Source organism: Anas acuta, chromosome 4 (assembly GCF_963932015.1).
Source record: "Anas acuta chromosome 4, bAnaAcu1.1, whole genome shotgun sequence".
Lineage (NCBI taxonomy): Eukaryota > Metazoa > Chordata > Aves > Anseriformes > Anatidae > Anas > Anas acuta.
The window spans coordinates 44,349,062-44,361,834 of record NC_088982.1 but is presented as its reverse complement, the minus strand read 5'-3'; the positions used below and the strand labels follow the sequence as shown (position 1 = coordinate 44,361,834).

The following is a 12,773-nucleotide window of genomic DNA, read 5'->3' as shown; positions in this document are numbered from 1 at the left end:
TAGGAATTTTGCAGAATCTAGTGTTTACAGAGATCATGCTCAGATTATACGATAGTAGAAATGACTCTCTTGTTAAAAGCTTGACAATGAACTGAAAAAATTGAGTCTGAAGTTGAAACTGCTCCTTGTTGCGTGGAATTTCAAGTTGTTGGGAGTAGTACAATGCAGTGATATTTTATGCCTCATGTAATCAAAAATATAGCTTGTAATTTTCCACTTTTTTTTGTCTCCTTAGAATGTGAAAGCATTTGCATCTTCAGATAGCCTAGCCAAGGTCCAAGAAGTAGCAAGCTGGCTTTTGGAAATGAATCAGGAACTGCTCTCTGTGGGCAGCAAGAGGCGACGAACTGGTGGATCTCTTCGAGGTAATGCTTCCTCAAGCCAAGTAGATGAGGAGCAGATGAATCGGGTTGTAGAAGAGGAGGAGCAGCAGCAAAGACGACAACAAGAGGAGCAGCACATTGGGAGGAATGGGGAGATAGGAGGAGAAGAACCTGGATTTGATGACAGACATGAATCCCAGCAGGAACAGTTAGAAGAAAATAACAATAGACTTATTACAGTGGATGAAGAATCCACTTGTAACCAAGAGGAAGATGATGATGAACATGCTGGTGATCAAGAGGAGGAGGTGGAAGAGGAGGAGGAAATGGACCAGGAGAGTGATGATTTTGATCAGTCTGATGACAGCAGTAGAGAAGATGAACATGCGAACAGTAACAGTGTCACAAATTCCAATAGCCTCATGGACTTGCCCGTTCACCAGTCATCACCATTCTACACAAAGACAAAGGTGAGAAACTGATTATTATTTTTTTTATTCTTAATCTTGGTTAACTCTGGATTTTGGAAAATAATATCTCTATATAAACTTAAACTGAAGTTTTAAACTGAGGCCAAGACTTTGTTTCCTAAAGAACTTAGTTTGTGGACTACATAAATTCTTAAACTGTATTGTTTTCACTGTTAATAATCAGAAAATCTGCAGGCATTTGACATGAATAAGTACTTCTTTTAAGGGACTAGAGCTCTTGAAGACTATTTTAAAAAGAACAGGGTTGTTTTAAAAAAGTATTTCATATGCTGACTCATACCCTTAATAAGACTCTCCAGGGGTTATTTATGTTTTCTTTTTCAAAGCAGGCAAGAAAGAAGGTAAGCAATTGTGTGTATGTGGTGGTCTGTGAGATCTAGTTCAAAGTGTTGGTCATGAAAAGTTAGTGTGAAATATTACAGGAACTTAACGTTCTCCCTTCTAGACAGGTCACGATGATTTCATTGACAACATATGGATTTAAAAGAACGTAATAGTGAATCATTCATTTACAGTCATTGCATAATGCTGTATGACGTGCTACTTGAAAGGAGCTTGTGAATTGTGTTCAATGATTGAGAATTTCCAGTTTACAACAACAATTTGAAAATAAATAATAGCATTTTTATTGTTAAAAGTATCACCCAACATTTTAGATCCATTGTTTGTTAGGAGTTCACCGTGTTTTCCAAATACCTCAAGAAGAAAGAATTATCTTAACTTTTAGCAGCAGCAAAATCTGAAAGAATAATGATAGCGGTGATACTGCCTAATGAAAGGGAGGAGCAGGGAAGTGGCGTTGTGGAAGAGCATTGTTCTTAAGCCTGTGTGCCAATTTTGTAATCATCATAAATTGGTAATAAAACACTTTGTTTCTTTCCACCTTTCAAAATAAAACAGAAAACCCTCAAATTCTTATAATATACTCGGTTTTCTGAAAACTGATGTATAAAAAAACAAACACGGAAGCAATTAACAGTGCTCCCTATTTGTATGACTATGAATATAAATGTATTGATAATCAGACTTGAAGATGCACCAGAACAGGTAAATAGGATGAATATTTGCTTGAAGCTGCAGCAATACGTTTTTGGTATTGCTGATTAGTTTGTTTAGAAAAGTCATTATGTTTTCATGTGTTTTTTTAGGAAATGATACAACTTTATAATTCTACTGTTCAAGCTTCTGAAGTGTACGCTTTCTAACTTGGAATGAAATGCTGTGATGCAGTCAAATTTCATGTCATTCAGTTAGCTTTCTATGTGCTGTTTTTAATCTGATGATTTGGTTTTCCAAAGTTCAGTGTTACTTGTTGATGATTGTATAACAACTTGCACCCATCCAGTTTGGACTTGATACTTAATGTAAGATATATTTACACTCAAATACATGTGAAGTCTCTGACTCAAAAGCTTTGTTTTTCTTTGTAACTAACTATACTCAAAATATGTATGAACTGAGCAGAACACGATCAGTTCTGAAGCTTCTTTTAATCATCTCTAGTAATGAATGCAATTTTCAAAATTTTTTTTATGGCACATTCAATATGAATCAATATTCCAAGGAAGTTTCGCCTAAAGGAGCTTGTCTCAGAGATTTTCATATAGATACACAATTTCTGTGTTGTCTGATAGTTGCTTTGCATTTTGTTTCCATGCAGTGCTGGCCATTTTCATCTGTGCTGCGCCCTCAGGCTGTGCTCCTGCAAGAACTGTTTGGGGAGCTAGGTAGTGGAAATCATCTTTGGGAATTGTTTCTGATTCATGGTGTGACTTTATTTTTGATAGTTTTAACTGTATACCTGAAGGAGCAGCACAGGTAGAAAGCTGCTTGAGCTGGCACTGCTCGAGGTCATGGTTATGCAGTAATGCTTCATTAATTTCTATCAATTCCTTAATAAAACAAAATCTAACCATAGGAACACATTCTGTGTTAGGAAATATTGTAGAAATACAGCTGTGCCAGAGCATGTTTATTTCTACTCTGGTAATTCATTCATGACTGATGAATATGCTGCTTTTGGGAAGAAAAAGGGGTATTTGTAGGTTCATCGGCAGTATTTCTCTTTGTACTTGTTGGAGATGGACTCATCCCAGGGGACTCAAACCTCGTAGACTGACTTTTAGTGTTTCAGATATGCTTCTCAGCATTTGTAGTCTAGTACAGTTCTGCTTCTTGTCACTTTGGCTGAGTTATGGGCTCCCTTGCTGTATTCTGTATTCCTGTGAAGCTTGCTTTGCGCCACCAGTATCAGCTGTGGGGACTGAATCTGCCGCTCTGCTGTTTCTATGTCAGATGTAAACCCTGCTGCTCAGAGGCATACGTTGCTGATCCAACGCAGTTGCTAGCTTGATGTAGCTGTATGGAGCAATGCTGGCAACATACAGGGTGTTTTCATCAGTACCAACTATCAGGGGATAGGAGCGTGACTGAGTAAAACAGCAACTGCTACAGTTGTAAACTGTTTCTGTGCACTCATATGAACTTTTGGATATCTGTTCTTTGTCTTTCTGTTTTTCTTTTCCTTATAAACTACTGAATAAAGTCTCTTTGTAATGTATTTTTTTATTTTTTACTTTTTGTTTATTGGCCTGTGGAATCGTGATGTGAAAGATGTGGCAAGGTTCCCAAGTAACACACTATATGCCAGTTGTGTTGGGCACCCATCATCTTAGACGTCCACTTGGCAGCAGCAAGCTGACTGTTCTAGCTGATAAACTCAATCAAAATTGCTAAAACATTTTTATATAAATGTTTTTATATATTTATAATGTATGTTTACACAATATGTAGGATTATATATAAATAAAATATGTAAATATTTGCTTGATATTACTGTTCCATGGAAGCAATTGCAATACTTGTTTCCATAATGTTCTGAAAATGTTATGACTGAAGGGTGTGTGCCCTTAAAATGAGAGGATACAGGAGTGTCTTTGTTGCATTCACCAGGAGTGCCTTAGGAATCTGGAAGGGTCATTGCGATTGTGTTACAGTCCCCTGCTTGAAATGTTAGGCTGCTCTGTGTTGACTTCTCTGCAAGCTAAAGCAGATTGTTCAAATGTTTTTGCTTTTTATAAAAGAAAACAGTCCAGCAAGGCAAATCTGTCAGAACTCTTGGTCGTTTCAGTGAATTGTGTTTAAATTTCTGTACTTTTATTCTATTCTGCCTTTTTACTGTGTCTGTTTTGACCATTGTATTCTATTGTTTTCCTGCTGAACTGAAGAGCTGTTTAACTTGTCTTTATTTTGTGTACATAAAGTGATTGAGTTCACTCCTGAAAGGTCTCCTACATGTAGGTACTTAGGAAAATACGTCTGCTGGACACAGTGTCCTATTCTTGTCCTCATTATGGCACTTCCCTTAACACTGATTTTTGAACATTGATCTGAACTGTAGATGCCAGAACCTCAGTTGTTGCAAGGAGGCTAATTAGAAATTATTCGTACTATGTATTACCTGATCACATAACAAACAATCACATTAACACCTTTGACCACAGCAATGCATTGGGATTTCATGTCTGGCTGCTCTGCCCAACATGATGCAAGACTTTTTCAGAGAGCTTTCTGTTCTGTAAGTATGGTCTGTGTTCTTTGCAACTAGAAAATTGAATTAATGCTTGGGTGTGTTTAAGTGAATAGCTTTCGTGTACCCAGTGTACCCCCATTAGATTCTTAACAGTTAATTTTCATTCTCCTCAATCTATCTCCTGTCAAATGTTGTTTGTCATATCTGTTACATAAAAATACAAAACAACACGGTAGGGTAAAGTAAGTAATAACATGCAAGGCTTTCAGGAACGTGCTCTTGATGCTGATTGTTCGCTGGTTGCATGGTATGCACAGCATCCATTGCCAGTTCCCTTTGATGACTTTGTATCACTTGAGTTCCTTAGGAATGATCCTGCTACAGTTAAACAACAACATGAGCAAACATAAACTTACAATACATCAGATACTTCGTAGCAACTGCCCTTAAATGCTTTTATCCCACAGTAATTGTGGTATTCTGTAACACTGCGAGGACAGGAAAACATAGCTGGCACTGGGAAATAGCTTACATAAATTAACATCCTTGCTTGTTTTAGATTATGTTTGCTTAACTATTTCTACAACTTCTAGTTTTTAATGTTAACTTTAATATTAACAGCTGTCATCCTCGGTATACTTAAATCTGTTGTTTTTAATTGCTTTGTTTCCATCAAGATGAGTTGTTTTCGTTTAGTTGCTTTGATGTTTTCTTAGAGGAGTAATGACATCTTGATTATCTTAGAAAATGTTCCCGTACAGTTTAAATAACTTACAGGTTTATTTGGCTTTGGGAAGGACTGGAAATATATTGCAGAATGGTGAAAAAAAAAGTTGTGGTCACTTACACCAAAGCTACCACAAAATTTTAACCGATCTATTAGTTTTTCCTTTATTTAACATTCTGCGTTATATTATGTCCTATGTTGAAGCTACCTCAGTTAGGAAACAGTCACTTTAAAAAAATAAAAATAAATATTCCTGATAAGGGTTAGTTGTGTTCCAGTGAATATTGTTATAGTTTTTTATGATTAAGACAAAAAAGTACTTCATACCAGAGTACCAAAGGCAATTGGGTGCTGTAGGTCAAGTTGTGGTATCAAGGTATGTTTCCTTTCTTACTCCTGCTTGCATGTCTGAAGCTGGTCTCTGGCAGATTGAGGAGAACAATCCGAAGATTATACAGAACCCAAAAGATCCAATTTATTATGTCTAATAATAACTTCTTGAGGTGTATAGATTTGGATCTGTAACCACAAAAACCACATTCATACCCCTTCAGCAGTTGCTGTATTTGAGCATTTACCGCATTATGTAAAGCTAATAATTTGATTCCTCTCATATATAACATACAGCAATGGTAAGGGTTGAGAAGCAGCTTATTTTTCTGGTAAAACTGGTGCACTTTGGTTGCAGTGACCTCTGATTCCAGGTTCCGTATCCACCGTGCCTGTTTGACCACAAAGTCACTGGGAGGTGCGAGTGTGTGAGTGTGTGCATTACACTCCTTGCTCTGTTTGTCCGTCGACCCTGGGGAGTGGCTGGGAGACCAACTAAGCTGGCTTGGCTGCAGTGGAGCTAGGTCAGCGCGTACTGCAGGCTTGTTCCTGGGAGCTTACATTTCCAGACTTAAAGGTCTGGAGCAAACCTAAAGCTCAAATACTCAGTTTGAGCTCCCAGATTGTGCAGGCTGGGAGTGAATTTTTTACTCTCTGTTGCTTGTTCTGAGCTGGTGCATAGAGCACAAGGATATAAAAGATGTATTTTTTGGTAATTTTGGTTTTGTGTGGAAGGACAGTATAAATTTTTAAAACTAAAGGAAATTAAGTGGCTATTGTAAGGAAGATTGCGCAGGGCAGTTCACGCCTGTGTGAATTGAAAAGTGGCTCCTCTGTGCAAGTGTAAATTTATTGTCAGAAGGTCAGTAGCAAACAAAGCTTTTTTAGAAATACATGGAAAGAAAGGATAACTAGAGCAATGCTGACCTTTGGGTCAGTTTACTTCCCTCTGTTTAGGGAAGGTTGGAATATTGTGTGTAGGTGGGGTGGTTGTCTTGCAGCAATGTGTGTTAACATTTTTACCCCTTTTTCAGCAGCAGAGGGTGCTGCTATTGCTTTGCTGCAGTCTTATGGAGAGTTGTGCTGTTGTGCTGCATTGCTTTGCAAAGGATTTTCCTCCTGCAGCTAACAACTTAGTGTGTTTTTTAACCTGCAAAATAAATACAATGAAATTTAAGAAGTTTATACTATAAAAAGAGATGCCTTTTTCCCCTTTTATTTTTTTTGCAGGGATCACGCATAGGTTATGTAGATTCTTCATGCTTTTCATCTCCTGAGATGTCTAATAATTATCACAATGCTTTAAAGAGTTTTTAAACCAAGTAATAATTCATTTAGTTGTGTCAAAATGGGTACATGTTAGGAATTGCTCTGACTGTAAGAAAAAAAAATGTTGGCAATAGAATTTTTTGTTCTTCTCGCTTCTCCCTCAGATTCTCCTTCCTAATTAAAGCTGCTTTCATATCACTGTCTTGAAAAGATTAGCGACATGCACATTTTTTCCTGCTGTTCTCCCCCTTTGGTTTTTGTGAACCACGGCATTAAAATACAATGGGATAAGATGAGTAAATGGCTTAAGATAAATAAACAATTAATGGTCTTTACAACTGCAAGGCAGAACTACTTTTACGTTACTGTGACAGTTTAATTATTTTGGAGCAAGTTTTGTGTTTTTTAAAAATAAGATTTTTGACCCTTCCAGTACCGAACCTTATTTTTCTGTTGGACTGTAACAACACTAGAAATAGCCACGCTCTTGAGATTAGTATCAATTAACACTTACAACCTTTGACTTCTTTCTCATTTATATACTGCACAGTTTAGTTGCTGATGATTCCAAGCATGAAGGATCATTTGGAAAGGTTCTGTGACTGTCATTAAGATGTAGTTTGTTAAATATTAAAGTATCCGTGGAAGGAATGCAGATTCCCAGTCTCTCTGTAGACAGCAAAGTTCTTCCTCTTCTGTGCTAACCGGCAGCATGTTTCTTGACTTCAAATACCAACCTTTCTTTTGAAAAGTACTTTTCTCTTGCTTTGTTTTTACTTGACATTAGGTAATGGATGATTTGCTGCCTGATATTTGCTGAGGTTTAGCTGCATTCTTACCTTTGTGAGTAGAATCGTCCCTATGCTTTCACTTGCAGGTAAAGCTGGCATTAAAAAATGGCTGCTCTGCTAATTTTCTGCAGTCTGTAAGCAGATCATGAAGCTTTCAAATTGATACGTGGGTTCTGCTTGTAATATGCAGTTATCCCAGATATAGTTTGTGGCATAACTTGGCTACCTAGTTCAGCTTTCTCATGCAAAATTCTTGAGGTATCTGGTAATTAAATGCTATGTTAAAATGTCCCTTGCAGTCAAAGGACAGGAATGTCTCCTACAATAAACACTGTCTTTTCTTTCCTTTAATGAAAGGTGCTTTACTGGTTTTCATCGTGGTTTCTAGAATTTTAACTACAGATTTAATGCACGGTACTGATGTGTAATTTGTTTTGTTGACAGTTGTGTGCAGACAGGAGAATCAACAATCTCAGTGTCTGGGAAGGAAGAGAAGTTTAACAGAAAACATTGATGCTGGCAGTTTGGGTCATGGTTTTGATTACAAGATGGTATTTAATAAGGAGGTTTTCATTGATTTTTGCCTTCGTTATGGAGAGATGTGTGTTTTCCTGATGTGGAAAAGACACAGTGCTGATTTAGTCCTCTCTTTTCCTGTTACAGTGATCACTTACTGGACTAAAGACCTAGCTGAGTAAGGCACAAGCAATTTTCTTCTACTTTACCAATAATTGAGGTCAGTCTTTCAGTTCCAGTCTAGGAATTTACCTCAACTAGTCACACTGGAAAATAAAACAACAGAGCTCTTGCTTGTGCCAGATTAGTCTGTACAGATATCTGACTGAAATGTCCAATTGCACCCGTTGTGCAGTGAAGACGTGGCCTGCCTCTCATAACACGTACCTGCCTTAGTTCCTGCTCATCCTTACAGGCATATTTGGTAGCTCTATCTCAACATACGTGCAATTCTTTTGGAGCCGTATGTTTGTTGACATGCAGGCATACGTCCAGCCCTCCCCTGCTGCAGGGAAAAAGCCAGCCACCTCTCTGGCAGGGAAGCAGTCTCTTAGACTTGCTCAGAATTGATGTGTTGGTATGAGGCTGTATTAACTTGAATTGTCTTCTAGTTTCTTGGCCTCTGCAGAGCTCCTTAAAGGTAAATATTGGAGAGGAACTTGTTGATGTAACTCCAACTGCCACATCAGATTCCTAGATGGCTTTGCGTAGAACACACCAAACATGATTCTTTCAGAATAACTACTCAAGGCGGTGTCTTTAGTTGCATGCTTTTTCTGTAGGTTTTGAAATCAGCATCAATTAACCACCTAAATTTTGCTCAGGATCTTGGTACTCAAGATGAAACTTAGCCTTTTAAAATATACATTGCATTTTTTAAGAATGTCATTAACACCATTTCAGCTTGTGAATTATATGGCCATGCCATGATGAAGTAGAAATCACGAAAACATGCTTGAGAATACTTTCAGTATGCTTACTCTGTGGGGATGCATTGCTTGCCTAAGAAATACATGGGGGAGCTCTGCCCCACTTAAATATGCCATTTGTTCCTTATGTTGTTCTTGATTATGTGGCAGGTGCTGTTGCCTGATGTGATCGTTAGCCCAAATATCCCTAGTCTGCAGTGATACAGCTGTATTTACTGAGCATTTTATCAGTGGATGCTGCTGCTCTCAGTGTTGATTTTAAGCTGCTTCACCTTTTGGAGCTTAGCTGAAGTTGTTATTAGTGGTTATGAAACTTGATGCAATGGTGAATCAAAGTGTGAAGGAAGTAAAACTTACTGGTGAGTTAGTTTTTGGTTCTGTTCATTATTTTATTTTTCTTTTTAAGGATGGTCTTTTAATACTAATCTGGCTGCAAGTTTATGTTTAAAATGTTAAGATCAGTACAATTATTTTGTTCGCTGATGTTTTATACTTAAAAAAAAAAATAAAATTGAGATATGAAATTAGTTCAGAAAGGTGGAGGAATAGAAGTTGATCTGAGGACCAGAACTATGTTTAACAGCTGCTGCAGGACTAACATTTTTTTGTGACTCATTTGTCACTGCAATCTGCAAACTAGCAGTGTATCCTTTACTTCTGTAGAGTCTTTGTTATCTGCACAACATCTTGGTATCCAGGAAATTTTACATAAGGAAATAATTTACATACCCTTACAAATTCTTGAGTATAAGAAGGAAATGCAGAGATTTCTCTCTTAAGTCAAGCTGGTCCAAACTAACTATTTCTCTGTAGAGAATCTTACTTCTTTTTATGCTTTTTTTTTTTTTTTTTTTTTTTTTTACCAAAAGCTGATGTTTTCTACTGATGTGACTACCTGACCGAATATTACATAATATGAAATGGGCGAATTGTGAATTTTAGTACTATTCAGTGAAATTCAATCTTGGGAGACAGTGGCTGTGCTTTTCAGCTGTGTCATGAAATAAGACTCTGTTGACGCTTATTAAATTTTAATGTATTTGTTCAATCCCTGGTGCCTCTGCTGAAGTGGAAAATGTACCAACAGCCACCACAGATTGCCAGCAGGGATAAGTTCCACCTTATTCACCATCAGAAGTCATTATTACTTTTAAGTGAAGTATGAGCAATGTTTCCTGTAAGTGCAAAGCACTTTCTTATTTTGTGTTACTCAGCTGCTGGTTATCTGTGTTTGGCAGAGGCAGGAGACCCTTTGTTGTTCTTACTTAAGTTACGGAGTCTTTCTAAAGGATGGCAGCTTTTGCAATCATTATTAAGCAAATATATTGAATACTAAAAATATTAATAAACAACAAATAACACACTTTTTTGCCAGTGTTAAGTCCTTCAGTTCCAATCCCTCAGTCAGATATTCAAAACCACAGAAAATAAATCACTTTATTAAAATGAGCAAGTAAAACTGGAAGTGACACAGCTATATGGAAGAAATCAAGCTTTGTGTAATTCATTATGGATTCCTTGTTCCTGCTAGATGTAGTATTGTTCCTTGACTTTAAGTTAGACATTACGCAAAGCCAAGGATATTTCAGCAAGGTTATTGTTACCCCGAGGCAATTACCCATCTGCACAATTTTTGGCTTTGGTGGAAACACCTAGTGTTGCATGTCCTTTAAGTAAGTATTCCAAGCTCTGTTTTATATGCATTCATGCTTATCTGTTCTGGAGGAAAAGAAACACAACACAACAGACTATTGAAACTTTTCCGATGCTTTCCCAGTGAGAACTCTTTGGTATTGCTGCCCTCTATTTCTTTGTTGACAGAGTTTGAAGTACAAACATCAGCTCAAGGCTGGATCTAGGCGTCCATATAAATATGTTTGTATATATTTATTAAATACTCATAAGTATTTTAGATAATGGGCAATGTCTGACCAAACTAGGGGAAGCCAGTGCCTGTTAAATAAGAATACAGGCAAGAATTGTCCCATCTCCTCCCCACCCACTCAGAGGGGAAGTAAAAGAGGCAAATAAAAGATGAAGATGGCATCCATATCAGCCAAGTGCTATGTCTTCCATAGACTACCTGCCCTTTTCTGTGATTTAGGCATCCTTTACTTCACATATCTTGAGTTTTATAAATAGCTTCACAGCCCTTTGCAGTATGCTGTTAACCAGCTGAAAAGGATTAGGTAGCTTAATTCATTGCTATCAAATGAATGCCAGTATTACAATTGGTTGCATTTGTTGCATTTATTTGAATTTTACAGTTCTAGTGAGAAAAAAATAATCTTCTAAAAAATAGACCTGGCTGCCTACGTTCTTTCATTTCAAAATGTAATACTTTGCATTGTTCAAACTTCTATTTCTGGCATATTTTCATTTTATTTAAATAAAATAGCTGGATATAAGAGTCTTATTTTGATGTCAGGGTATACAAGAGGATTTTTTTAATGCTAAATTGTATCTGGACATTTTTTCTGCCTAGTAAGAAAGAAAATCTGAATGCATTAGCGGCAGAAATATTTTTAAGAGCTTTATGTTTTTTGGGGGAATGTGACTTTTCTATTTAATATGCAGAAAGGGAGAATTACAAGTCCAAATTTAATTTTAGTAATGGTTTCTAGATGCTATTAAAAAAAATAGTACTTGTGATTTAAAATATTTTGGTACTGGCCTTGTATATATTTTGTATGTGTGTATACACAAGTAGATAATTTCTCATTTATAGTCTTGCATTTTACATGAAAGTACTAGGAAAGTTCCTAAGAGAAGTTGAATTATTCTGTATGAAGTTAATTTTTCAGTTTCCTGCTTTGTAAAGCAGCCTTCTTGCTAACAAAACCACCTGCTTCCCCTTCCCCCCCCACCCCAGCTTGTCCTCAGCCTGGGAATTTGACTTGCATTTTAATCCAGTGTTAAATATTGCATGACTTCTCTACCTGTTGTTGTAGTCTTAATTCTTGCCTCAGCTTTATTTAAAGGTGCAACAACAGCATAAATAAGTGGTCAGCAAATGAATTCCTGCATAGCAGCTGTAGCAGTTCTTCTTAACAGCTGGTGCAACTCTGGCTAGACTTAAATGTACTTAACCACCAAATTGTTTTATAGCCAATGAGGACTGGGCAGGCATTTCTGGAATACTTGGAAAGTGCAAGATGATGAAGCTGGATTTCTGTTACATACCTGAAATTTTTAATGAGGAAAGAAAGACATGTGCTTCTAAGATGGCTTAAAAAAAAAAAAAAAAAAAAAGATAATGACAACAAGACCCCGTAGTACAGTAAATAAAGTTAGGAAGTTTGTGGAGCAAAGCCAAATGGTAGTTTTCTGATTATAAATATGTACACTTACAGGATGCTTAAATATGGTAGGAACTATTTAAAAATGTATATGGTTAAGTATATGTCTTAATGACACGATAGTATCATTAGTATTGACATATTGTCATGCCAATATGCAATTTACTAGAAAGTCTCTCTCTTTCTCATAAATACTTAATGTGACCTGACAAAAAGCTTCCTTGTGCAAATGGTCTCCTCCTACTTCTGTCAAATCCTCTTCTGCACTAACAACATGTGGACTGAGGGCAGACCTATAGCAGTGTGTTCCCTTCCCTTTCTCTTGATAATAAATTTTGTTTGTTGAGATGCTCAGGAAGCTTTTCATTGGTGATAGCTATTCAGGGCCAGTGTTTCATGCTCAGGGATCCAAGAGAAAGGAGAGGGGACCTGATAGCTTGATGTTGCTGAAGGGTTCATGTCTTGTGTACTTGCTCACCACTTCCATACACTTTTGCCATTTGTGTTTGCATTATCATGCATCTGGCTGCTTTATGAGCTGCTTACATTTGCCAAGCTAATGTAAA

General features: G+C 37.0%; 1 protein-coding gene across 4 annotated transcripts in view; it reads left to right on the top strand.

Moving 5' to 3' along the window:
- FBXW7 (F-box and WD repeat domain containing 7) overlaps positions 1-12,773 on the top strand; it is a 164,454-nt gene that overhangs the window by 68,251 nt on the left and 83,430 nt on the right. For 2 of the 4 annotated variants that reach the window (XM_068680962.1, XM_068680961.1), the window contains exon 2: positions 236-793. In XM_068680962.1, the coding sequence (XP_068537063.1) occupies positions 305-793 (489 nt within the window). In that variant the 5' untranslated portion in view covers positions 236-304. Of the gene's footprint in view, positions 1-235; positions 794-1,962; positions 2,442-2,474; positions 3,521-12,773 lie in introns of those variants that run through there. The other 2 variants (XM_068680965.1, XM_068680966.1) reach the window with 2 other exon arrangements.